Source organism: Lampetra planeri, chromosome 13 (genome assembly GCF_965212315.1).
Source record: "Lampetra planeri chromosome 13, kcLamPlan1.2.h2, whole genome shotgun sequence".
Taxonomy (NCBI): domain Eukaryota; kingdom Metazoa; phylum Chordata; class Hyperoartia; order Petromyzontiformes; family Petromyzontidae; genus Lampetra; species Lampetra planeri.
This window is the reverse complement of record NC_136119.1, coordinates 14,128,966-14,156,870: the sequence shown is the minus strand read 5'-3', so window position 1 is coordinate 14,156,870 and position 27,905 is coordinate 14,128,966. Positions and strand designations below refer to the sequence as shown.

General features: G+C 50.1%; 2 protein-coding genes across 2 annotated transcripts; one reads left to right on the top strand and one right to left on the bottom strand.

Moving 5' to 3' along the window:
* Positions 1-10,694: 10,694 nt before the first annotated feature.
* On the bottom strand, positions 10,695-18,842 carry OAZ2 (ornithine decarboxylase antizyme 2). Its single transcript, XM_078600272.1, has 5 exons — positions 18,592-18,842; positions 13,235-13,371; positions 12,164-12,336; positions 11,375-11,460; positions 10,695-11,270 (listed from the first exon to the last, which is right to left on the bottom strand). Exons 3-5 carry the CDS (start codon positions 12,316-12,318, stop codon positions 11,137-11,139), a joined length of 375 nt encoding a protein of 124 aa, XP_078456398.1. The 5' UTR covers positions 12,319-12,336; positions 13,235-13,371; positions 18,592-18,842; the 3' UTR covers positions 10,695-11,136.
* A 1,189-nt stretch (positions 18,843-20,031) lies between these two features.
* Positions 20,032-27,783, top strand: LOC144722112 (dynactin subunit 6-like). Its single transcript, XM_078600271.1, has 7 exons — positions 20,032-20,492; positions 22,344-22,408; positions 23,722-23,827; positions 24,105-24,196; positions 25,095-25,142; positions 26,026-26,168; positions 26,983-27,783. The coding sequence occupies exons 1-7, from the start codon at positions 20,455-20,457 to the stop codon at positions 27,073-27,075; spliced, it is 585 nt and encodes a 194-aa protein (XP_078456397.1). The 5' UTR covers positions 20,032-20,454; the 3' UTR covers positions 27,076-27,783.
* The last annotated feature ends 122 nt before the right edge of the window (positions 27,784-27,905 follow it).

The window sequence follows — 27,905 nt, the reverse complement described above, 5'->3', positions numbered from 1 at the left end:
GTTCATGGTGCCGGCACCACCACTGCCCTGACGGTCAGGGGGGCGACCGGGGTGTTGAGTGTGAAACACCGCGGCCGCGTGCTCCACGCGTCCGAGCGACGACAGAGACGCTGGGTGGGGATGACGGAACGGATCTTCGCGAGACGCACGCTGAGTGAGCCAGCCTCTTGCCAGTGGCCACACATGCACGGTGGGAGACTGGTAGGAGATGGAGGAGGAGGGGGGCAGGCTGCCTCTGTTGGTTGGCAACAGAGAGGGCGCAGATGGCCACGCTCGTGACCCGCGCGGGTCGTGGGTGGTCGCGCAGGGCCACGCCACTTGGGCGCCGCGTGGCCCTCGGCTGTGGATGGAGACCGCGCCATGGCTACACGTGGAATGCTTCACTCGGAGCCAAATAAAACTCTCAGAGTACCCCCCCCCCCCTGCTCGCACGGAGCTTGCAGCTGTGCTCAGATTATTATCGTCGCGGTTGTGCTTGTTTAGCCCAGGAACACCTCTCGGAGTCTTGACTCTCTTTCAGGAGGGTCCTGATAAGTGTTCGCACGACGGTGATTGATGCTGCTGCAACTGCTGCTGCTGTGTATGAGCCCAGGTCATACTCTGCCGGTCGTGTTTCAAGTTTGGGCAATGTACACCGTGAGATCGGCAATGTGACTGTTGCACAAATCACGGCCGTGCCGAGATGTGTGACTCCAGCTCTGGTGTCGGCAGTGCCGATGTCCAAGGGTCTTTCAGGTCCCCGCCGCAGAGACACACAGCACAGGAGTGTGTGGCGTGTGTGGCACGGGGAGTTGGCACGGTGGAGAGAGACGAGAGAGACGAGAGAGCAGCATCAGCACGACAGTCCGACACGACCGAGTGTTGCACTGTGTCTGGGATTGAGCTTTAACACGTAGAAGGCTTTCGCTACCAATACTATCCACAACTACTATCCATAGCGGCGCTTTATTTTGGGTGAGATCGCGTAGATATAAATGTGTCGTTAAACAAGCCACCATCAGCAGTAAGGTTCGTCACGTAAACGAAACGTGCCAATTCATGACTACTTCAGTGTGTTGGAGAGTAAACCCAGAACATTCACAATTCGAGTTCGACGTTTCGCTGGTGATTATAACAACCAGCTTCATCAGGCGATTAGCCGTAATTGTGGAGGAAGTCTTCTCCTGGGACTGAACTCTGGGGGCTCGCGTCTCGCGTGCTGGGAATCACCGAGAAAGGGCCAAGGGAGAGAGAAGAGGGGCCGGGCTTTGATTTCTGTGTCCATGTTTATCTGGGGAAGAGAGTCAATGAGGGAGGGCGTCATGGGCAGAGGGGGGAGGAGGAGGAGAGGAGAGGAGAAAGGTCGAGGCCCACTGAGACACGGGCAGCGCCTCTGCTGCACCGTGCAGGGCCGAGGCGACTCCAGGCAGAGGGAGCAGCAGCGAGATGAAGCGACCCCCTGCTGAGCGCGGGGGGTATTGATGAAGAACAATAGGTTTTACCCTTTCTAGCAATAAAAGCAGGTGTTACGATGTTCAAACATCAAATATATACCTATTGCAAGGCATCAAGTCTCCATTAACATGCTTGTGAAAACATGCAAATAAAACATGCTCTGATAATTATATTTGCAAAATGTACCATCGATACGGGGGGGTTATTGGGGGTTGTCGACCGGCGAAGCGCCTCGCCGTGCGACGTCCCCACGTCGCCAGCAGAGGGCACTGCACCCCCGAGTCACCACCCAGAGCAGTGGTTACACTTCACTGGACAACACCATTTTTGTTCCTGGGTACTAAGTGTTATTTTGTAATTGTTTATGCCTAAAAAGTGTAGAAAATGGCTATTATCCCCCAAAAATGTTGCTTTTGTGACCAGGACTTTATGTGAACGAAAGACAAATGCACACCACGTTTTGTCATTGAAAATAGGTACATTTCAAAATATCACTGTCCTGGTCACAGAAGCAACGTTTGTGTGGAATAATAGCCATTTTCTGTACTTTAGAGGCATAAGCAATTAGGAAATAACTCTTACTACCCAGGCACAAAAACATGTTTGTTTTGTAACACAGTGTTCTCAACGTCGTTGGCAGTCGGCCCCCAGTCAAGGCCCCCCCCCCCGTACTCCCACGGGTTACGAGGGCCACAACACACACGTCCACCACAGAGTTAGATCAGCAATGCGCCTCCTACATACATCTGTCCCTCCACACACGCGAAAAGTATTTTACACATCCCATCAGTGCAGAATTTTAGCAACATTTGGTTTAATACAAGCAAACTTCTGTACTGGTTCGTCACTTCGTGTCTCATCAGCAGTCTGGCTTGTTTAAACCAAAGCTGCTGAATATACATACATTATATGCCCCCACACCTCTAATCAGCACGGTGTTAAGAAGGTGTCACGTGTTGTATGACTGGTTTTCTGCCACAAGGTGGGGCTGACGTTCACGCAAATGTTTTTGTTTATCCTACACAGTATCCATGCCACAGCCTGCGCCACCTTCCACAAAGGGTGTACGGCTCAACTGCGTAACAAAGCATTTGTGCAAATGTAGCATGGCATAAGGTGCGCATGACCCCCACGGGTGTGGAAATTCATGTTTACATCACACAAAGACATCTATCCTCGTGAAACCCTCCACACACCACATACATCCTGCTATTCTGAAGGATCCTGACGAAGATTGATTTACATTTGTAATGATATAGTGACATCTACTGGTTGGTAAAGGGTATCACGGGTACAGGCACCACTATAAACATTATCCAATCCCCAAAGGGGAAGGTATCTGGGGTCAAGGGTGAGGGCCGAGGCCGCCGAGAAACTCCGAGAACCGGCTGGAAAGTTCCACGAGAGGGCGTGGCCGGAGGCGGAGCCTAGCCGCGCCTGCGGCTATATAAGTGGAGGCGGAGGAGGACTCGGGGTCGGTGTGGGGAGTCTTGGGTCCGGACTGTGTCGCTGCTCGCCCTCATCTTTCTCCGTCTTTCAGCCACGCGGCGGATCTCCGGCGGAGCTCCATCGCCCTCCCCGGCACGCCGTCAGCCAGCGGCGAGACCGGGAGCGGACGGGCAGAACCCACCGTGTGATCAACCTTGTGTGTAGCAGAGGTGTGGACTCGAGTCATGTGACTTGGACTCGAGTCAGACTCGAGTCATGAATTTGATGACTTGCGACTCGACTTGGACTTGCATAACAATGACTTTGTCCCACCTATGAGATGTGGACTCGAGTCATGTGACTTGGACTCGAGTCAGACTCGAGTCATGAATTTGATGACTTGCGACTCGACTTGGACTTGCATAACAATGACTTTGTCCCACCTCTGGTGTGTAGTCTGTAGAACGTCACATCTCAGTGTGTACCTGGAGAGGACGCCGATAACGTTAGCCTGTGCCGTGCCGTACGTGGAATAAAGAAGAGTCCCCTCTACACGACGTGTCGAGGAAGTTGCTCATTACACACTGATGAGTCACGCATCTCGTCCTATCCACGTGCATCTCCCCGTGTTAACCACAGCGTGTGACCCATGTTAACTAGCTGTGTAAAATGGGGCGTACATTTTTACTCAACTTTCGTGACTGCAGGAATTCATTTTCTATGGTTCTTTCGGTAAAGTCACGTAGATACATTTTTAAAAAAATAAGATGATTAAAAATATCACGACGTTTCGATCACAACACAAGCGGTCGTCATCAGGAACAGGGAGGTTAGTCTCTGAGGGCAAGCTGTTTATAAAGGTTTAGAGATGGGCGGCGCAGCTAATGTTAATGTGGGAGGGGCTCCAACACCGGCAGGAGGTCTATACCTATCAAAGCATTGCACCTCGCTCCACACACCCACACTGCTGACGGTGGAGGTTGACAAGAAAACACAAATCAAGTCATGACCCAAAGTGGTTTATGACATCTTTCCAATTATTGCTGAGCTTATAACCATCCTCTCGGTTGAAATTGTGTCTAAATATGGATGGCTTCATGAACGAATCTTTGTTGATTTCTCGAAGACGATGGTACTTTGCAAGCCTACTGGCTATCAACCTGATGACGACCGCTTGTGTTGCGATCGAAACGTGATATTTTTAAGCACTTAATTCCCATTGATTTATTATATCTACGTGACTTTATCGAAAGAACCATAGAAAATAGAATGGGGTCTGTCTACCCTATTGGTAAAATGAATCAGCTTTTGTCTCGTTGAGAGCATACACTTCATATGTGTCAAATGTAACATTTCTAGCCATTCTGGAACATTAGGGTTTGCTGCAGTCACTCAGTCACAGATGTCTCCTGCGGGAGGCACTGCATTTGTCCACCTAGCGTCTCAGGAAGCCACTGAGTAAATCGTCAGTCCCCTTATAATCTCTTCCCGTCGTACTAAATAAGAAGATTGAATATGTATGTGATAATAAAGAAAACACTGTACAGCTCTTTGAATGAAGGCCTCCGGGTGCCGTGTTAATGAGGTCGTTTAACCATACTTCGCAACATGCTGCTCAGTGCATGTTGGTGAAGGAAGGCCCGGGGTTTATTCAGATATCACTCGCCACTAATGAGAGCCGTGGCCTTGAATCAAACTTCGGTTATCTGTACTCTTTGGTTCTTTCAGTAAAGTCACGTGGGTATAAGATAGTAAAAAAGAGTATGGATTCCTGCAGTCACGAAAGCTTCAAATCAAGATTCGGTTATCTGGTTCACATGACAGTGCACAAACCACTGTGCCACCATACGTGATGATGGAGTACATTAATTGTTGACCTTACAAAGACCACACGTCCCATGCCCAAATGAGTGTTGGGCATTTCTTATGTCAATCGGAAGTCTGAAGGCAGTGATTGAAAATCCACAATTTTATGGAGGGGATTAATCTGCTACCGGATAATCATGCTGATTTCCCATGAAGTGCTTCACTGGAGGCAACGGTGACCCCTGACCAAGATTTGAACTCTCAACGTTTCCATTGTGGTCTGGATGTTGTCCCACAGTGCCCTCTGGCTGGCTAACATGGCATCACTAAAATGACAGTGGAAGTTTTACGAGAGAATACAAAGACTGAAATAATAATAGCAACTGCTATGCGTCCAGCAACAGCAAGCATCGCAAACCCACAGAGCCCATGAACAACAACAGCAGCAGCAGAGCCTGTTGACATATGCCCTCAGAGCGACATTGACTCAAAAAAATCTCAATACATTTTGCGGAAAGCCTGCTTTTACAAAACGTCCCTGTCACCTGTCCACCTCTTCCTGGCGCTTATTACCTTGGATCCCATACAGGACATTTTTCACATAACCTCGCAAGCCCTCAAGTGCCAATATCAGAGCACTGCCGAATGCAACCTTCCCTGTGGGGCCCTCATCACTGAGCTTTTCTACCGAGGCAGTGCTCAACTCTGTTAATGGTCAGCAGCAGCTCGTGGTATCAATTCCACAAACTCCTGGCAAGGGCCTGTCGTTTGTCAAAGATTAACTCCGCAAAGTGGTCTTGAATTTTATCAGCCCAGATAGATGATGCGCTGAGACGACCCTTGAATGGAATTTGAAATCGCAAATTTACGATTGTGAGTTCAGTCTTCTGACCACAGAGGGCAGTGAGGTCCCAGACGGGACGTGATCAAACCCAACACGTCAAGTAATTGGTGTCCACCCAGGAGCGTAGTGGAGCCCCTGTTCAGCTGCTGGCTGTTGTTCTGCTCTGACACGCAGCGCAGGGACTGTGTGTGTCCTGCCTCTATCCCAGGAACATCTCTATGGTAACCTCGTTTTAAAACTACTCCCGGCTGTAACAACACGATGTCTGGTGCAAATTGCCCAGAACCAAGAGAAAACAACAATGCCGTAGATTGTATTGCATGACGTCATTGCGTATTTGTGCATACCGTGGTGACAGGGTGATTGATGCTAACCTCACGCGGTGAACAGGTTTTACACAGCCCAATTAACAATGTGGCACTGTTGTGTCGAACCCAAGAGCCCCGTCGCATTATATATTTTGAGTATACAGCTTTTAATGGACAAATAACATTGCATTGTGTGCATAGCATTATGGTGTGCGGCGCAGCGGTTCGTGTATGCATCCCCCACTCGCGGTTTGCTAAAGCAGAGAACATATTTCATTAAACAGCTCTCATCAAATATCAATGATCTGGCGAAATAAAACATGCTTGGGGTTTTTTTTCCACTGACGGTGCACCCACCACCATTTGTGTGGTGGTGGTGGTGGAAGTCTGTGCAGCCCAGCGGTGTTTCATATTCGTGGTCTCAAACGTTCGATAACGAGATGTGTTTTATCAGCGACCTCGAATTCGCTCTCGTGTGTGGCTGATGTCGGCCAGATTATGGGTTAAGTCTTCACCATCGGTCTCCGTGGCAACCACAGGCTCATCACCCTCAGTCATAAGGGTTTAGGGCCTGAATTTCTATCATAATTAGAGCGTTCCATTCACTGATGGGGTCCATCATCATCATTATTATTGGCCACCAATTGTCTTGTGAATTTTAAACAACAGTGTACATGTCAAGGTGGGTAATTAATGTGTTATCGGCTACATGTGTACTGTATGGGACGTATCTTTACATTTGGTTTAAAAATAGGTGTACTGTACATGTATAAAGAGTTATTGAGCCCTCGTGATGGTCTGTAGATTGAATTGTCTTATTTCAAGAAGAGTATAAAGGTCTGGAAACCAAGCTGTGACCTAGACTGGCATTTTCTGTAGTAAATTTTAAACATCTGGCCGATTGCATAACAAACCACGAGGGTAAATTCCCCCTAGCTTGTTATTTATAGTAATACAATGGGGAAACAAACGTCTCTAAATGTTTTATACAACCAGCCACTGAATTGAAAAACATCAATTATGTAATGCCATATCTCACAGGGCACACATACACTGCTGGATGAATGCCTGGATGTCAACTTTTACACCAACATATACTTCCTTTCGGTTACATTAACCCGATTGCTTCTTTTATTGGAAGAAAGTTGGCAAGTCGATGGGGTCGGCAGCACCAGCGACTACGCACCTCGGAATGACGGGGACTGGGTTGGCCTGTGCAGATAATGCGACAATTCAACAGGTCATGGGTGATCACACTCACAGGTGTTGCCCAAGCACATGCTGAGAGGATATCTGTGTCAGTTTTGTACCAGTTAAAAGGGTAAAAACCTACCATTATATTTTGCCACTGGTAAAAGAGATCTCATAGTGTTTCCTGTGGAAGTTTTTGCGTGTTCACCACAGGGAGTGGGTATGGTCATCAGCGGCACTGTGGACCAGAGCTGACAGGATTGACGTCAAGCCATGCTGGCTTTTTGAAATATCTCAATCCACATCCTCCCTACTTAGGGATATTGTATGTATCTTGAACTACTTTCGCACCGTACGTAGCCAAGAGCTTCACGCACAGGCTTAGAGGGCCTCATTTGGAACTACAGTCCAACTGAGAGAACGTCAATTCTAATTGAATGGTGGGAAATTTAAAAAGACAAGCCACAGGAGTGCTATTGTGTCCATGCAACCCAACTAATGACCATATTGTGAACCAGAGGTGGGACAAAGTCATTGTTATGCAAGTCCAAGTCGAGTCGCAAGTCATCAAATTCATGACTCGAGTCTGACTCGAGTCCAAGTCACATGACTCGAGTCCACATCTCATAGGTGGGACAAAGTCATTGTTATGCAAGTCCAAGTCGAGTCGCAAGTCATCAAATTCATGACTCGAGTCTGACTCGAGTCCAAGTCACATGACTCGAGTCCACACCTCTGTTGTGAACCACTGCGGTCTGTATTCATCCAATTGAGTAGCAGCAGCAGCATCACTCCACCCCCAGCTTCTCCTGGTGCCCTCTCGTCGTGGCTGGCAGACCTCAACACTCACTGGCATCGAGACTCCTGAGAATATGGCGACAATATTAGAGAATGAGAGAGACAAGGGCCTGCACATGAACAATGTTATTCTTAGGTTTTTTCGGTAAAGTCACATAGGTAAAACATCAAAATTAATGAAAATAAAATGCAGCTAATTCGGCTGTGACGGTCCCACCTGATGACGGAGACTTGTGTTGCCTCCGAAACGTCGTGATTTTTGTTTTTTATTTTATTTTCATTAATTTTAATGTTTTACCTACGTGACTTTACCGAAAAAACCTAAGAATATGATTCCTTGCAGTCACGAAAGCTTCAAATCTCGAATGAACAATGTTGTCACCTTGAGCCATTGTTGTGAAGGTGTGGGTTGGGGAATGTGCTCCACTAACACAATGCCGTGTATAGTACGTGGCGGGGTGGGGGTGTTCATTGTGAACAAGCGAGTCGTGTGGCTGCCACGGGAGATGGCCGCTGGCTGTGACTTCTTCTTCTAACCCCGAGAGAGACGACGACATCGCTGCGTTCCTCATCATCAAGTTTCAAGTTCATTTATTTGGTATGGCCCTGTGAGCCATTCGGCTCTTGAATCGGGTGCAACCGCAACAAACAAAAAACAAAAACATGAACAAGAAAACATCAACAACAACAGCAGCAGCAGCCGCGCTCTGCGTCTGTGTCCCTCTCGGCCATTCTCCCACGTGGTCTGTCCATCATCTTCGCCAGTTCACAGCCCACACATCCCTTCGTTTGCCTGTCCCACGCGTGTCCACCCGCCTGTCTATCTGTCCACACGTCCATCTGTCCGTCTCCTCGTCTCGTTTCATGTTAACTTGTCTACCCATTCAATCGTCTCTCCCTCCAATTGTTTACTTTGTCACTCGTCAGTGCCCTTGTCTGTCCACCCGCCTGTCCGCTTGTCTATCTGTACACCCGCCTGTCTGTCCACCCGCCTGTCTATCTGTCTGTCTCTCTGTCCGCCCGCCTGTAGATCCGCCTATCTGTACGTCCGCCTGTCTATCTGCCTGTCTGTCCACCCGCCTGTTTATCTGCCTGTCTCTATCTGTCCACCCGCCTGTCCGCCTGTCTATCTGTACACCCGCCTTCTATCTGTCTCTGTACACCACCTGTCTATCTGTCCGCCTGTCTATCTGTTCACCCGCCTGCCTGTCCGCCCGTGTACCCCGCGTCTGTGGCTGTTCCCCCCGTTACCACGACCCCCTCCCCCAAGTCTCTCCGCCCGACAACAGCCGAGCGGCAGCGTGCCGAGCGCGCTGATTGGCTGGCCGTGTGGTGTGGCGCGATCCCATTGGCTACGGCGTGCCGCGCGGGGCGGGGCGCGGCTATTTTTAACCCCGAGCGCCGCGGGGGAGGGGCAGCTACAGTAGAGACCCGCCCGGGACCCCTCTAGGTCCACTCGGCCTAGACGGAGTAATAACCATCGTACATTAAAAGTACGTGAACATCACACCGAATGTGCATTCAAGTTTATTGTATTCGTATGCGCACAACTGCCTGCGTTACTCAAATCATATTCTTATTTAGTCCAGGTCTCCCTTGCACGAAGATGCGTATGCTTCATCAATGTGGCACGTGACGAGTTACAGTATTCACATCGTCACCGAGACACGTGGCCAGGCGCGACTGCCCACAACCACCCTCTCGTTTGATGGATGACCTTTGTAACGAGGTTAGAGTGCCCACAGTACTTGATGTTGGTGTAATGAGGGGGGGTGGTGTTTGGGGTGACGTCACGCGTGGCATTCGCGTTCTCTGAATGTGCGGTGGGATTTTCCACTCGGCCCCATTCTCCCCGCCAGAGCCCGTGACGAGGTGTTGCCGATTTGTCATCACAAAACCTCAAAATGAAGCTTCAGTGACACCACAATCGTGCAATAACCATGTCGATCCTCACTACAGCAGCGTGTGCACATTCGGGTCTCCATTTAACTGCGGTAAATCCCACAGAACCGGAGTGACGTTGACCCGACGTGTGACAAAGAGCTTAACAGCTCAAGATTCCTCCAGCATATACATTTCACTTCTATAGGCAGGCCATTAAGAATTGGCAGTATTAACATTTTGCTTATATCCACAATCAAACACCGCTGCTGACAATCCTTAATCAAAGCCAAATAATCGAGAACTACAGTACGTAGTTATAAAAGCAAACGTATTCCTTTGAGGCGGTGTGACTACGGTGTGACTACGGTGTGACTACGGTGTGACTACGGTGTGACTACGGTGTGACTACGGTGTGACTACGGTGTGACTACGGTGTGACTACGGTGTGACTACGGTGTGACTACGGTGTGACTACGGTGTGACTACGGTGTGACTACGGTGTGACTGACTCGGCCTGCAGCACAGCACTCGTCCCCCAAGCCGGGATTCCCGCATGTTGCTGGCGACCCCGGCATGTTGCTGGCGACCCCGGCATGTTGCTGGCGACCCCGGCATGTTGCTGGCGACCCCGGCATGTTGCTGGCGACCCCGGCATGTTGCTGGCGACCCCGGCATGTTGCTGGCGACCCCGGCATGTTGTTGGCGACCCCGGCATGTTGTTGGCGACCCCGGCATGTTGTTGGCGACCCCGGCATGTTGCTGGCGACCCCGGCATGTTGCTGGCGACCCCGGCATGTTGCTGGCGACCCCCGGCATGTTGCTGGCGACCCCCGGCATGTTGCTGGAGACCCCGGCATGTTGCAGCAGCAGTGTGCTTGGTCACAGCCACCGGGGGGGGTTAAAGCCCCTCCAGGTAGTCCCACGTTTTGCAGGCTGGAAAATAACTTCGTGTGCACATTTCAGTTGAGGGTCCACGTGAACATAATCACCTCTACAAAAGACCTTGTTATTCATCTTTATTGTCAAGATTTTTTTCCATATAAAGACAAAATCACAGAAGAGATCAATATGCTGGGAATACAGGTTATAAATTTAAACAGAAACATTATCTAAAGATGAAAGCAAGTGTGTTGCTAAACAGATGTATTTAATTACCCAAAGCAGGCCATGTTTAATTATCCAGATGTTATCTATTGGTTTCATGCATTTACTAAATCAACACAAAGCAAGCCAATGTATCAGAAGTGGTGTTATAACAAACACTGCCCAACTAGCACAGCTGACCTTTTTAAAAAGGAAATAAATACAAAGCTATTTATGAACACAAGAGAAATTTAAAACACATTAAAGTCACAAATAGCACTGGTTAATGACAATTATGAAGCAAAACTAAAAGAGCTGAACTCCCGGAATTACTCATGGAATTTTTAAAGACGTCGAGCTTCATTCTTCATCAGAGGATGGGCAACGATCAATGGAGTATGCCATGAAGAGAACGTCAGGCCTGTTGGGGGCGATGGGATGGCCTGGTTTCACAGTCTCAAAGCCCAGATAGTTGAATATACGCATCATGGAGGCTGCAAGGGGAACACAACAAAGAACATTAATAACATCATAGCAAAGACGACAACTCCAAGATACAAACATTGAAATCCCAAGTGAGCACGGGTCCATTAATTACCTCTATCTTCACGATTACGGTAGAAGCAGACGATGACGTGGTCCACAGAAAACTTTTCTTCAGCGTGTTCTAATAAAATTGAAAAGCTGCAGGGAGAGAAAAGGGAAACATCAAATTCACCTTCAGGAATTGTGGCAGACATGGCACAATGGGCTGTATTACCAAATAGTAAAACTACTGCCTCTTGGGAATTTGTGCAAGCTTTGTGTAACCCTACCTGGAGGGGGTCTCATGAATCGGTCTGATTACACACCACAGTCGGTTCATTTGTTCACAATGCAATCTCAAGTTACAGAAGCAAATCATGTAACCGTACAAAGCGAGTGGACAAACACTGCATTATCTCGCACCACAATGTATTACAAGCTTTTTTGATGAAAGGCTTCGTTTTTTAATGATGCATCCATTCAAGGGTAAAATTAATACACTCATGATACATGCATAGTGTAATATAATTTGGAGACTATTTATGCAGATTGAATATGCCAATGTTGAATTTGGTTACAAAGTTAGAGGACAATACATGCATACATCATACATTTTGGAATTCAATTAAGACCTCAAAGCGTGACAATTCAAAAAGCGAAAAGGGCAGATGGTGATGCATTTTGGCATTCCTAGTTATTTCATAACTGTTGAAATTGTATAATCCATCAGTGCCATCACTCCAAATTATACTTTCGATGCAATAACTGTAAACTGTTGCAGTGTTCGTACAACGTTCTTGCTCCTGTGGGCACTGGCTTACGGCGGGGATGGCACATGCATGCACCCTCCGGTTCACCGTACCTCTCTTTGCTGCCCTCTGGCAGGCTGCCCTGTGGAATCTCCAAGAACAGGTTGTTGTTGCTGAGCACCGCGTCCCACTGCACGGTGCGACAGTCACCGACTTTTGTCTGGAAGTGCCAGACACTGGGCTTGCCGTTGGCGGGTGGATCCCGCATGACAATGAGCCGATCATCCTTGAGGACAGACAAACGGTGCCATCTGAGTATCTAATATGCATGGTCAACATTCAATATCGGTGCCAAGATATCGTCTAAAGATGATCAGCACAGCTCCCGAGGCATGCGCAAGCAGGTGACTGGGCATGTCTGGCCATCAGCACTGAGGGCAAATGTGGTGGTGGTGGTGCCAACACCAACCCTGCTAAAATGCCCACATTAAGCCCCTTCCCGTAAAGCTTTCATTTGCGGCCAGGTCGCTTCTGAGAAATAGCTATATGGCTCAGTGGGCCTGATGCAGTAAAATTTTAAGTTTTATCGTTTTTAACTTGGTGTGTAGTCAGGCTTAATAGGTGCTCCTCACATCGTTACCTCTTCAGCCTTTAAAGCCAAATAAAAAAGGGCGATTTGTTTACGCAGCATGAACTTTAAGGCAACGCAAAGATCCAACAGTATTTGTGAATAGATATGCAAGCCATGTCTGTCGCCCTGTTCACCACAGCGGGAAGTGTTGTTAATGTGAAAAAAACCTAAACAGCAATCACCTCAAGGCTCTTAAACTCACATGCTTAATCACAATGCCAATGCAGTGATATGCTGAGTGCTATGACAGTGCGCATGGATGACTTAAGTATTTTTTCTCATAAACAGCCCACAGCGTGGGTACATATCCACAAAAAGATTGTTCGTTGGGCCCAGTATTTCCCTTAAGGCAGGGAAAGAGAGTTTGTCTTTTGTATGGTTGATGTAGAAGCAGAGCAACAACAACAAATTTCACATTTAGGTGGTCAAGCCAGATAACCGCGTCAGGCGTAGTGGAGTGTATCGCTGTGAGGTCTCCTTCAGGAAGAGTTAAACCGAGCGTTATCAACCGAAATGCACTGCGGCGGTGTGTTTATTCAAGGCCATTTCTTACAGTGTAAATAAGAGCTGAGAGATTGTGATCCCCTTCACCATCCCCCCGCCCATCCGGGATCTTCAAAGATGGGTGAGGAACATCAGGAGCACCACCGAGGCCCTGGACCCGGGTGGATACTAAACTGCGAGGACAGACTGCAAAGGGGAAACAAACATGTCACTTGAGCATTTGTGACGCACGTGAAAATACTTAGCACTGCGGCATTTTAAAATGTCAGCTTCCCTGAACCCACACCACTAATGCAGAGCAGCTTCCAAGCATAAGGCAGCTGCCATTTAATACTGCGTATGGTTTAAAGGCTTTAAGCATCTACCTACACGTAATGGCGTCCGTACAAACGCAACAATTAAACTACGTTACACATACATTTTATATTTATCCCATAACCTTTCCCTTGGTTGGAGCACCCATACAGGCAGAGTTTTATTGTAAATAGCATCCACTCAATTCTTATAAAATTAACCACCATGCAGCAGCTGCCGCAAGAGCGGAAATGCTCAGCTTCCTCTCTGCCACACTGTACAACGCGCCCATTTATCGTAAACACGTAGTACAGTGCCATTACCACAAACCACCGCGCAAAACAAAACCAAGCCAGGGAGTCTCTATCTTGAATTATTAAACATTAAGACGAGCTCGATTTGCAACCGTGAAGGAACAGAGCATTGGGGTCGCGAGGAACGAAGAGAGGACTCGGGGTACTCAATCATGCCCCAGCTTTGGGAATCTACCCTGCTGCCAACAACAATTGCGAGTGGAGAAATCAGAATTCCCACACTTTACCCCATCGCCATGAAGCCCTCCCAACAGTTACTGCTGTCTAGCCCATCTGGGGACCCAAGTAAACAATGTGCTCAAATTGCGACGTTCCATCTTAAACTGACCGAATCTCTGCAAATCAAGCATGTTACAGTGACTCGCTGGTCACAGGCATGGGCAGTCTTGGCTCGTCGTCACTGGCAAGTGCGGGTTAATCCCACATTCCTGTACCCAAGGCCAGTCTTTTCTTCTGACAATCACCATTGACTTGCCACAAAAAAAAAACATTGGAGGCATTGTACAAATAACAGTTAAACACAAGCCACAATATTGCATGGACACAATTCTAATTGTGGTTCATGTACCTAGTAAAATTAAATTCCCAAGGAAAATGCACTTTTTAATCAAACCATCAACATGAAATGACCAAAATGTGCTCAGAGTTCGAGAGCAAGTGATTTTGCACTTGCCGTCGTTAAAATAAAAAAAAACACGTTGAACGGATTGCAAGGGTTTTACATCAGTCAAACATCAGGGAAATGTATTTTAAACAGGGCCCATCCTGAAGCTCGTCACTGCACGACTGGAATGGCAGCAACATCGCAGCGTTTACCTTCCACCGACAGCCCAGGTACAACAAGGCTTAGGGCAGCAGGGAAGGCATCGGTTAGGCAGTCGTGTTGGACAGCAGTGGGCGAGAATTATTGGAACGGATCCTAAGAGAACTTGAGGAAAATCGGTGCAATGTCAAGGTTCTCAAGATGGTCCATGACTGCAAATTTAATCTCAACTATACCGTGTTTAATAACAAAGCGCACTGCAGGTCGAACACTTCTCATTCGCACCGCTGCACTTCGGAATTCCATCCAACATATTTCCCCCAAGTTCCTTATGTTGCTTCATAAACAGCTGTCAACTGTTACCTATTAAAACGTCGATGGTGCTCTTTAAGTGTACGAGGACGGAGGTGATTGTAATTGGCCGCCTGAGGTGTTTAGGCCTCGAGGGCTTTCCGAACAACAGCGCCATCCCTGGTGCAATGGGAGCCACGAGCGGCATCGTCACCGCGTCCAGTGGGAGCCCAAAGGGCCTCTCCCTCCCCACTCTCCCCCCCCCCACGCGTACGCCAGGCAAGAGATTACATCACTGCCAAGTGGCCCCACACACACAGATAGATGCCCCACACACACAGATAGACGCTTCACAGCTACGCGAGCAAGGCCTTTCACCATGCGCCATTATCCCGAGGAACGCCATTCTCCCTTGCCGACTGGATTCTCGTTACGCATGGAGACCAAGGTCACGGAGTCTCAGAAATGCACCCCTCCTAACAAACCACGGCCTGGCTGCAGCCTGCGCAAGTGCCAGTTTAGAGGGCCGGGAGTGTTCATTCCGGCACGAAGAGACTGGCCCGAGCCATGTGAACGAGGAATGTCCAACTCCTGGCCTAGGAGCGAGACGGATGAGCGCTGCCTCGCACGCCCGTCTGGTCAGGCGGGAGCTGCGTGTCGAGACGGGGTGCAGGGCCATGGAGTCGTCACTGTGGAGGCGCGTGTTGGCATCAGGGCAGAGAATCCCGACGACGGGATCACGCTTCTAGCCAGATTCTCACGCGGAGACTCGATAAGATACTCACAGCCCCACATGTGCAGCTTTATTGCGCTAAGGGATGATACACCCTCTGTGTTGAAATCGCGTTCATGACCAAGTTGGGACCTTTATTAGATAAAGCAACATGAACAGTTTAAACACTACTGGTAGTGTAGATGTGTTAAATTAAATGCCTTTAATAACGTATAACCCTGGTCGCCCTTGTAAAAGGCAATGATGTTCATGGTTGTTGTTGTTTGACTTGCATCCCACTGGGATTTTTGGTGTACGGTGCTTTTTCTGCAATATTTTGCTGTCTTTTCTTGGATTTTCTGTTTGCACAGTCACTTTAACATTTTTTTTGTTTATGTTTGTTTTTTGTTTGTTGCAGTTGCACCCGATTCAAGAGCCGAATGGCTCACAGGGCCATACCTAATAAATGAACTTGAATAATCTCCTGGTTTTATTCCGGATAGCCACTGTGGTGCGCAGATAAACCTACAAGTCGCCCAAACACGATGCCCCGTGGGAATCGTTGGCGCGACTCACGCCGGATCGATTCTCCGTTAAATAACCGGCTGACGTCACCGCAAATGCCGCATGGCGCGACTTCACAGCGTAGTGTGACGTCACAGCGTAGTAGTGTGACGTCAGCGCGCACGGACAGTGGCGGCACGGGGGGTTGGAGGATGAAGCCAGAGTTCTAGAAGCGTCGCTAGCGGCGACCAACTCCATCCACCCGTGCCCCTCCCCCCCCCGTGCCACCGCTGCCCCTCCCCCCCCCGTGCCACCGCTGCCCCTCCCCCCCCCGTGCCACCGCTGCCCCTCCCCCCCCCGTGCCACCGCTGCCCCTCCCCCCCCCCGTGCCACCGCTGCCCCTCCCCCCCCCCGTGCCACCGCTGCCCCCCCCCCCGTGCCACCGCTGCCCCTCCCCCCCCCCCGTGCCACCGCTGCCCCTCCCCCCCCGTGCCACCGCTGCCCCTCCCCCCCCGTGCCACCGCTGCCCCTCCCCCCCCCGTGCCACCGCTGCCCCTCCCCCCCGTGCCACCGCTGCCCCTCCCCCCCGTGCCACCCCTGCCCCTCCCCCCCGTGCCACCCCTGCCCCTCCCCCCCCGTGCCACCCCTGCCCCTCCCCCCCCGTGCCACCGCTGCCCCTCCCCCCGTGCCACCGCTGCCCCTCCCCCCCGTGCCACCGCTGCCCCTCCCCCCCCGTGCCACCGCTGCCCCTCCCCCCCCCGTGCCACCGCTGCCCCTCCCCCCCCCGTGCCACCGCTGCCCCTCCCCCCCGTGCCACCCCTGCCCCTCCCCCCCGTGCCACCCCTGCCCCTCCCCCCCGTGCCACCCCTGCCCCTCCCCCCCCGTGCCACCCCTGCCCCTCCCCCCCGTGCCACCGCTGCCCCTCCCCCCCGTGCCACCCCTGCCCCTCCCCCCCGTGCCACCCCTGCCCCTCCCCCCCCGTGCCACCGCTGCCCCTCCCCCCGTGCCACCGCTGCCCCTCCCCCCCGTGCCACCGCTGCCCCTCCCCCCCCGTGCCACCGCTGCCCCTCCCCCCCCCGTGCCACCGCTGCCCCTCCCCCCCCCGTGCCACCGCTGCCCCTCCCCCCCCCGTGCCACCGCTGCCCCTCCCCCCGTGTCCAGCAGGTTCACCACAGCCGTCAAATGTCAACAACTCGACGCGTCAAAACAGCACCACGTGTCAAGACAGCAGCAGCGTCAAGGTCACACGGACGTCGTCAACAACTGAAACAGCCGCGGTGCAGCCTGGGCCCCCCGGCCCCCCCGGCAGCATCCCTGCTGACGAGTCGCGGATGACGAGAAAGCGATGGAGGCACCGCCAGCATGGGACTCCGCATGCTGCAGCCTCGCGGCGTAATGGGAGTTAAACCTCTCCCCGGGTTAAGGAGGCTAACAGAAGAGTTATTATTTGCTGTGCCATCGTAGGGGGGGGGGGGTGCTATATATGTTTTCAAATGTAGCAAATGCTACCCGCAACACCGCCGCCACAATGTCCCCTCCTCGTTCCTAATTACGTCACGGGGGCCTTCAACGCCCCCCCCCCCCCGTGTGTGACGGTCAATGTACCGCAACAAATAACCAGGGCGGCCTGCCGAATTCGAACGCAAATGTTTTAACAATCGGAGAATGCGCTAGAGCCTGGCCGCGTCACGGCCCCCTTTGTCTCCCCGGCTCCTCCGCCCCGAGCCTGGGGGCGGAGGCATCGCCCCCCCCCCACCCCCATTGTCCTCCTTTCTCAAGCAGCAGGAGGCGTCAAGCCGGGGGGGGCAGCAGCAGGAGGCGTCAAGCCGGGGGGGCAGCAGCAGCAAGAGTCCTCGTGAATAATATTGACGACAGCCTCGCTCGCTTCCTCTTCGTGCTGCGAGGAAGCGCGAGCCGGGAGGGCCCCTCGAGGCGTCTTCCTCCCTCGCTACTCGAGACGCGGCCATTGTTCACCGACAGCCCAAACCCCTCACACCACCACCACCATGTGGTGGTGGTGGGCACCGCTCACGGCGAGACAACAACAACACCACGAGGAGGCGGCCACTCGGCACGCCAGGAGGCCCATCTAGGCGATTTAAGCCCCCCTCCCTCATCTCTCACTTCGTGTGCCGAGGAGGGGTAGCGACACCGCGGGGGGCTATTCGAGACGTGGAGGAGCCCCACAAGAAGGTGACGATGGGGGGGGGGGGCTCGCAAGGCGGATCGTGGAGGCCGCTACCGCACGGGGAGGAGCGGTGGCGCAGTGGTCGTCGCCCTGCGCCATGAACCACGACCACCGTCAAGTTGCCGAGTGACGTCCGAAACGGGTATTGGGACCCCTTCGTCACCAATCCGCACCGACGAGTAGGGTGACGTATGGCCAAGCCGCCTCGACTACGGACATCGCAGTCCGTTGCCTTCACCCGCACGTGTATTGGCTAAGGGTAGTTTACTGCAAGTTACTTTAAAGCCGTGGCCGTGGTGTGCACGAGGTGTAGTGGAGCAGCAGGAAGAGGAGTTCTCACCTCCGATCTATGGTGAGTCCTGGCATCGTACGACTCCCGGATTTTTCTCTGGCGAAACAGTGGCTGTTCAGTATGCGCTCAACGGAGCTCTTAATCATCCGGCTCCCCGGCTTCCCCGAAGGCCGCTTTCGATTCGCTGTGTGAGTGGCGGTCCCGGCAGGAGAGAGGGAGGAGAGACGAGGAGGAGGAGGCGACGGAGACGCGTGACGACTTGCGGAGCGACTCGAATGGGATCAGCGGGGGCGCTGCGCCCCTTATATAGGCGACGCCTGACGTCACGCAGCTCCATCGCGAATCGATTCCGTCGATTCCTCGCCGCACATAAAATCGTGAGCGCCGGGCGAATCGATAATTCAGAAATTGAAAACACGATCGTCATCGGCCATGGTCACTCCACTGCTGGATGAAGGCCTCCCCACCCGCCCCCCCCGCCGCCTCTCACGACCCTACGGTGCGATGAGCCACCCGGCACCTGCGCTGAGCTCATCGCTCCGTCTCCGCCAGGGCACCGACTCGTCCAGATGGACAGCCTCCTCCTGCTGCTGCTATTTGTGCATCACACACTGCCTGCACCAACACTGAACCCTCTCACACGAGCAGTTAGTCGCAGCGTGAGTGCACAGTGCTGCAGCATAGACTGCAGTGCCACACACAATGACCAGAGCACAAAGGATGCGCTCCCCATCTCATCATCAGACCTCGGGAGCGAGCTAGATAGAGCGTGCTGTGGGGATGGGTGACCTCGTGCATAACAGGTGTTATAGGCTGCGTTGTGGAGCAGCAGAGGGCCCCAACAGCCACTGTCAGCACTGTACTGTTGCTATGGCTGACCAGGTGAAGTATGGTCACAACAACCCACACGACCGAGGTCAGTGGACTATGAATAATTGTCGGAGTCTAATAACCACTGGGGACGAGCAAAGAGAATCGCGCCCAGAGGCGGATGCTGAACGAGGCTGTGGGTCTGGACCAGGCTGGGGGTTTGGGGATTTTCCACTCCGCGCCGTCGCGCCCCGGGCCCTGCCTGGTGGTGGTGGGGGGGGAGCTGTGAATCATCGACACCACCACTGGTCCCACGCGGCGGATCTCGTCCCCGCAGCGCCGCCGCCGCCTTTGTCTCTCCGCAGCTGCCTGAGGCGGTGTCCCGTGCCGATGATGAGTCCCGGTGACGGTGAAACCCGCCCGCGGCTGCGTCTGTGTCACTGCCAAGTTGGGTGCTCCGACGTCTGCGCGGCAACATGACCACGCAGTTCTTCTTGAGCTGGTGGTCTGGATAATGCTGATGAGAGATTGTGGTGCAGCAATGTTGCTGCACCCATCTGTGTGGCGTGCACTCCACGGCGCTCAGTCCCCATGGCCCTGTCATCAAAAGCCGCCCACCGATATCGTGGTTCCCACATCCATCAGCCGAGTGCCACCCTAAATAACAACTGTGTAAGCAGATAACAAAACATACCTTCCATAGAGAAACACGCACGCGTTACCATCTCTCCCTTCACACACAACACGCGGTGGTACAAGTCTACACGTGGCAGCATCCACACAGCCCTTTGGGAGCAAATGTTTCACCAGCAGGAGGTTTAACACGAGACAACAGTGCCGGGCTCGCGGGATCAGTGTGGAAGAGTAGACCAAGTACCCCCGACAAGTCTTAATAGCGGAGGGTTCATCCGGCCAGCAGTGTCGCGAGCACGCACTTGCAGGGCTGCGCTTGCACCCTGCGCACCCTGCCCAGCAGCCCCCCACTGCGTTCGCTGCGCGCACGAAACGTCGCGCCGAAATCTGTAACCGGTTCCTGAGCATCGATCCCGAAACCGGTTACCGGTTCAGCGGCTGTGACATCGAGGCGCGTCACGGGGCGACATGGCGGACCTGGCGTCTAAGCAGCTGCTGCCCAAGAGGTGAGAGAGAGAGAGAGAGTGTGACAGTGAGTGGTGAGCTAAGAGACTTGAGTGAGTGGGTGAGGTGAGTGAGGTGAGGGGTGGTGATGGCGATGGAGGAGGGAGCGCTCCGAGGCGGCGTCTCCGCCGCGCGGGCCCCGCTAGGCCCAGGCCTGGGCCTCCAGGCCTGGGCCTAGCGGGGGCCTCTCGCGCAGTCGCCACAAAGACAAAGCTCCCCCGCGTAGCCTTAACGCTCTGTTAGGGGCAAGTGCTGTTAGCGAGCAGCAGCTGTGAAGGCCGGCGCGACACACGAGGCGGTGGGTGGCCAACACCACGCCCGGCCGCCTTTGTCTCCCTAGTGGCGATGTTTACACCGCACCGGGTACTCATTTGAGGCTGAGTCTACCTAGGGGAGGCCCAGGTACCGGCTTAGATCAGCGTCACTGATGTTGGTGGCCGTGAGCAGGAATCGAACTGTGTACCACAGCCATTGTACCACCAACAACAACATCATCAACAACAACAACAACACAGGGGCACGGCTGTGTTTGTAACCGCAGTTGACTGGCGTGGCACCCGAATTCACCCACGTGGCGGGTGGTGGTGGGTCTCACGCCATGGGTGGTGGTGGTGGGTCTCACGACAACAACAACAACAACAACCTGGCTGGAGCATTACGCGGCCGGACCAAACACACACAAATCAAGTCCAGTGTGAATGAAGCTTCCCTGAACTGATGGTCTTCGTTGTGGGGCATTTTAATCTGCGTCTCGGTGAAGGCGAGTTGAGGCCGCCCCCCATTCGTGTTGTCAACAAGCAAAGGGAGTCGCAGGTGACCAGCCCCGAGTTGCTGGCAACTTCGCCTCGCTCTTCATTACTCATCGTCTTACAACAGCCGCATTGAAGACGCTGACGCTGCCCGCTGTGATTCCTTGTGTACCATCATTACAGTCTTGTACACGACAATTTGTGCGTTTTACACGTTTATAGATGTATACTCTTGCAGGGTTTACATGTTTATGGAACCGACTTTAGACTCGTGCCAATGCAAGTTAGAGCAGGCAAGTGCAAAGCCACTCACACTCACACACGTGTTTAAGACGATTCGTGGCCAACTCCCCATGCAGACCTATGGGCTGTGGATTAGACACAAACGTTAATCTCATTCCCTTCTCCCTCTCACCTCGCCTCTCTGCCACTTCTACAACAAGACTCGTGTATCACGCTCCTCGTTCACCATTCTGCCTTCTCTAAGAATGTAATTTAAACCTAAGAATATCAATACACATTTGAAATGAACCTCTAAATGAAAGGCTACCTGAAAAACAAACGTTAAATTCGACTTCTGTATATTCTTGCGTATGACAGCAATATGTTATGGTGCTAAATGCCAATGTCAGGGTCTGCTAGCCACTAGGAGAGGGCCTCGGGAGAGAGAGTCTAGGACTCTAGGTGAAGTGTTGCTAATCCTACGTTGGGGTGCAGACAGTCGTTTTACTATATGGGACATAGTAAAACAATAATTATTCACAAAATAATGTGGTGTCTAAAACGAGACCGTGAATGGGAAAATGCAACTGCACGTTCTGCTTCACCTCTGGCTTCATAGTGATTAGCTAGGCCACTCACAGCCCTGGCACGTGACCCCTACCATCCCTGGCACGTGACCCCGAACATGGTACATGACCCCTAACATCCATGGTACATGACCCTTACATCCATATCACACCATCTGCCTGAGCAGTGAAACCCAGTCTAGAAGTGCAGGTGAAATAAAATCTGCAATGTAAAACTGAAATGGCCTCCAGTTGTAGTGTTCAGTGCTTCATCCCTGGAGGCACTATTCTGTGTGTGGCACGTTTATCTCTGCAGCGTGAAGATCGCGCCAGGTGCTGTTGTCTGTGTGGAAAGCGAGATCCGAGGACAGGTCACCATCGGTAACTGCATGCCCTTCACAATAATTTCGCGTGTTTCATTCGCAACACCATTAAAAAAGAGATAATTTTCGTGGCTGTGGCTGGGTGGAAACACTTTGTAGGAAAACAAACAGAATAGAATTTATTTAATCAGAACGAAACTGGTGCAAACAAAACAAGCTTGCACACATAGTTCTGTGGTGTGGTTTTTGCAACTGAAATGTAAAATAAAACAGAAACGCTAATTTTATCCTGCAAGGTACTCTCGCTACAATAGCATGCACATTGTTAATGCCGTGTTAAGAAGTATCTGCATTACGAAGTGAGCAAAACCAAAATATGTAGGTGTTATTGTAAGGCTGTGGTTAAGTTTGTCCAACATATGGAGTCTGCTGGTATTAATCAAATTTCCAAAACACTTTAAGTTTATCAAACAGTGACTCAGTCTGGAACTTGCATTTCATTTCATATGGTTTGGACATGTAACTAAGACTTCATCATGAAATATTTTTGGTTAATGCTCAGTTCTTATTGTTTTATTTTGGCAGAGATGTTTGAGTTGTTAGTGAGGGTCTGGCTTGACTAATCCATGGAGCAAACAAAAACTCCCGATGAAGGATATCGTTAAAATATAATTTACGTTTACTGGACTCCAATTATTATTGTTTTCAATTAAATAAAACAAAATTTGTCACGTAAGTGTGGAGTGTCGTCTCCTATCGCTGCCGGGCTGTGCGTCTGGTACCGTGCCACCCTGGCGTGGACAAAGAGCACTCGGCACACTTAGAAGGTGTCAGATGTAGAAGCAAATTTACTTAATTTGTCAGTAGTGTGTGGGTAAGCCTTCACATTCTAGACACGTTTACACATTTCCATAAATCTACAGTGTTCCGCATTAGTTATACACAAGCATGAAGCCACGCGGCGAACTGAATTAAGTCTGCATCAATTAGTCTCAAGCATTTCCATAGAGAACAGCCATTCTTCAGATGTGAATGCACACCAAATGATGTTTACGTGAGCATGTTCAGGAGCTCCACTCCACTCACGTCATCAAGGCCACATCTGTTACTTGGTCTTCAGCGTTATGCAAACTGGTGCTTCACAGCCTACAGTGTTCAATGCTTGCCGCGTCTGCACTCACCTATATGCACTCACGAATGCTCAAAAACACCATGGAACGCCCATGAGCACCTAAACCTTGCATCACATTCATCTCTGCTAAAAAATGATTTGTACATTTATAAAGATACCTTTCAGAATCCTATGTTCTGGTGTTATTGATTATCTGGCAGGTGGATGTGTACTGAAGAGATGTTGAATCTATTTTTCAGGAACAAGGACAGTTATCCATCCCAAGGCCAGGATTATAGCTGATGCGGGCCCAATAATAATCGGGGAGAACAACCTGATCGAAGAACAAGTGGTGATCATCAACCGGTGAGGCTTCATTCGGCCGAGATAAGCTTTGGGAATTCTGTGCAATGGAGGGGATGCGGGTCCTATCACGAGCAATCGATTGCATCGCTATAGACACGTTTACACCATTGTTGCACTCTGAAGTCATTTAAGATGCATGTGGTTGCACGCTGTCACATCAAATTGAGCCAGATTCAAATTTTTGTACCCGTGATGATAATCTAACATTCATCCAACTGCTCTGGCTGTACTTTGTATGATGATGGTGATGAGGTTTCTTCTTGCCGTCTCCCTCTAGGTTGCCAGACAAGAATCCGTTGTCAGAGAAAAATGAAATGGAACCAGTGACGATGGTGATCGGAACCAACAATGTGTTTGAAGTTGGCTGTCGTATCCTTTGCTTAAAAGCATTGAACATTAAATCCACTCGGGCATATCATCATCATCAGTCCCTTTACCCGTTGGGGTCGTGAGGGAGCCAGTTGACTCCACCTCTCGCAATGCCAACTGCGCAACGACTGCCGCTCGTATTCCTCTCCAAGATCGTTCTGCTGCCAACACATATTTTAGTGTTTAAACTTTTTTATTAAAATCCCTTTGCATAAATGGTAATTTTATAACTTAATCCTATTATTTGCAGGGGGAAGGAAACCACACTCCTTTCTGATATCGCCACACCTTATGAATTTGCAAATACAATAAGCCAGGGGTGAAAACACACATGCTGAGAAGACAACATTTTCGTTGTGTGCTCGAGAGGAGTTCCCATACCAGCTGTGTCACGTGTGCAGTGTGTCACGTCAGACTCTGGAGCACTGTATCTCTGTGGACGTGAGTCTTCTGGAGTGATACAGGAGAGCCCTTATCCACTCATTCTCCTACCTGTACAGCCAGGCGCTCTAGCCGAAGTGTCGGGCAGCTGAATTCCGATTTCTGAATTTGGTTTATGTGCTAAATGAGGTTCGAGTGGAAACCAGAAATGGTATGTGTGATGACGTGGAGACTGCTGTTGTGGCTAAGAGAGAGGTGTTCCCATCGGACTGTGTCCCAACGTCCGGGTCCCCGAGCCTTCCAGCCTCTCTACCTACACACACTAATGCGTGTGTCGGAGCAGGACAGGCTCACTGACACCAATATTTTTTGAAGGCTAGTTGGCTGAAACATCGAGACATTTATATTTTCACTGATTAAAAGTAAAGAAATCCTGTTATCTTTACATTGCTATGCATGTTTGAGAATAATTTGTTATTGTCTCTGTGTTGTAGATACCTTTAACTTTGTTATTCAGACAGCGAAGCCTTGAAAATCGGAGACTATAATACAATCGAATCAAAAGGTACTGGGACATTTGGACATTTTTCTACGGGTTTTTTAAAAATCTTTAACTCTTTTTTAGGAGGTTGAATGCAGAAAAAAGCCTTAAATATGTTGTCTATACTTGGCTTGTCTTAATCCAGCTCTAAAGAACATCCTCCACACTTGCAACAGGTTTATGCCTCGGTGTGATGAAGGTGCCTTTTGAAGGGATCCTAGAAGTAGTTTTGTGATACATGTGATGTTACAATAATTCCATATATTAATTTCTTCACACACGTTATAATATAGTGTGCATTTACATTGCATCTCAATGCAGCTTCATCTCACGATGCTGCACAGAAGTTGGTCAGTGTCATGACAGACATGATACCAATAGCACGGTTGCAGTATAGATTGATTATATAATTATTTTCTCACAATTTTCCAGTGGTGACACTGGTGTAATGTTACCACCAAATACATTGCCATTCAGCCTGTGCCAGTGTAGCCCCTGGAAGATGACATCACAGCGCTGCTCCTGGAGTCCCTTCTATCAGCCACTCATCCACATTGGGAGGCAAACCTTTTCATATGTAACGCATTACATGTTAGTTGCATGTCATTCAAATCAAAAGTGTAATCCTCGGAGCTGGACTATGCTAAATGAGGTGACAAACCAATTTCATAAGGGTTGTATTGTTGGTGGTGACACTGAGAAGATCAACTCGCTACTCTCGGGAACGCAGCTTAATCACGGGTGGCTGAAGTCTGGATTTGAATCCTGCAGCTCAGCGGTGCCGGCTAATGCTCTGAGCCACACGATCACCTCGATGATAATCCAGGTATAATTAAAAAACCTGAGCACTGCTCTCATTCATTGCAGCCTAACCTCGATGCAGCTCAAAAGTGCGTTTGTTTTCCAGCCATGGTCGGGAGGAGCACAGTGCTGAGCAGCGGCTGTGTGGTTGGCGCCTGCTGTAAGGTCAACACGGACGAAGTGATCCCTGAGAACACGGTGGTCTTCGGCGAGCGCTGCTCGCGCAGAACCCAGTCCGAGAAACCACAGGTGCCGCACCTTACCCTGCCGGGGAGGGGGGGGGGGGTCATGAGTGGAAGGGTCAAGGTGTCACCACACTTCACCATTGGCTTCTGCCCGATCTCACAGTTGGTGAAAAGTCTGCTGTTAATTTCCCACTACCTCGAGATCCTCCCCTTGGACACTGACCTCTAGGTCTCACTCCAGTGCTCATCTCTATAGCCAGCTCTGCTTTAGAATCAGAATCTTTCTAGTGGAGGAATCCGATGAGCTATGAAGCTCTTTTTCACAGATGTCCAGCATATGTGTTCCTCCCATCACAACCTCCTTTTCCATGTGTCATTTTCTTGCTACATTCGATTTTTATTGTCCAAGCTGTTTACCCTTTTCTGCCGTAAAACTAGCATATTTGGCATGCACCTTTTTTAAAGACTAGAAGATATATTTTTCTCTTATTTGTAAACAGTCATTACACGTGCCTCAATCATTGATATTTGAACGTCTTCTTGTTGGTGGCAATGCAGAGAGTAAATGGGTTGAATGAGATGAATTTATTTTCTACCTTGTCTGAAACGGCAAACTATAACAACATTTGTAAAACATTCAACCAGAATTCAAAATGTTCAGCGTAATTGACATTAAATGAAACTTAATATAACTTAAAATCAAACTTATTTTGTTTGTAATTCTGGCAGTTTAAATTTTTTTTGTAGGTTTTACTTTCTGTATAAGGTAATAACCAAAACTTGAAATCTCCGACCTGCATGCTGGTGACAGCAGCATCATTGGGCACAAGTGCATTCCTACCAAACTCATGACCCAACTCTGTGGGATTCTTTTTCAGTCTCAGTCCCTGCAGCTGGATTTTCTCATGAAGATTCTTCCTAATTACCACCACCTCAAGAAGCCAAAAGCAGCGACACCAGCAAAGGCGTGAGACTTGGAGAATTCCGTGTTCAAACGTGAAGATTTGCTTGTGGAACTGCTGCTACTGCTGCTGTCGATAAACATTTCTACACCGGTGAATTACCACAAATGAGCAGAGCATTCCTTTGCCGACGTGTGCGGTGTTGTGTCAGGAGCAGCACGGTTCCTTGATCATGTGTCATTCCCTGCGCGTAATGTCCTCGTTTCAAATACTAACTGCTGGTGATTTTTATTTGTCTACGTTTTATAACTCGACAGCATCGCTTCTTAGGGCTCTTGTGAATTCATCTGTCAAATTAAAGTTCTAGCTTAGTTAACGAAGCAAATAAAATTGACGTCCAGTAATATGCTTTGTTGACCTTGCTCATCAAAGCAGCACTCACGTTACCAGTTTTGCCGTTGTTTTGTATTTTTATTTCCATGCTTCCTATCCATTAAAATTAAGCGCTTGTTGAAATAGAATATTGCAGTCACAGTTACAAAATCAGACAAGATGATGGCAGTTTTGCATGACTCATATGCTGGTTTGTTAATATGACAAACATGAACTCCACCATTGCTATATGGCAATAGGGTACCTTAGTTGAAATGAAGGTTACAATGCCTTATTTATAATTTTCTTGCCGAGGGTTATCCCCAGTTTGATTATTTTCTAAAGTATGTAGGCAGTAATGGAAGCAGTTATTGTAATTCTGCATGAATAAAAGAATCCGTCTCATGTGCATTTCTGAATTCCTTGTTTTGAATGTCAGTCAAGTGAGTAACTTAAGGAAAAGAAAATGCAAGTACACAAGTATTTCAAGACGAGACCTGGGAGTCTCGCACACACCCACTCCGACT

Coding starts and splice junctions, on each gene's coding strand:
- LOC144722112 (XM_078600271.1), top strand. CDS start 20,455: ATGGCGGACCTGGCGTCTAAGCAGCTGCTGCCCAAGAG. Junction 22,409..23,721: donor CCGAGGACAGGTCACCATCG/GTAACTGCATGC, acceptor TCTATTTTTCAG/GAACAAGGACAGTTATCCAT. Junction 26,169..26,982: donor CCCAGTCCGAGAAACCACAG/GTGCCGCACCTT, acceptor ATTCTTTTTCAG/TCTCAGTCCCTGCAGCTGGA.
- OAZ2 (XM_078600272.1), bottom strand. CDS start 12,318: ATGCGGGATCCACCCGCCAACGGCAAGCCCAGTGTCTGGCACTTCCAG. Junction 11,461..12,163: donor CCAGAGGGCAGCAAAGAGAG/GTACGGTGAACC, acceptor CTCTCCCTGCAG/CTTTTCAATTTTATTAGAAC. Junction 11,271..11,374: donor CCGTAATCGTGAAGATAGAG/GTAATTAATGGA, acceptor TTCCCCTTGCAG/CCTCCATGATGCGTATATTC.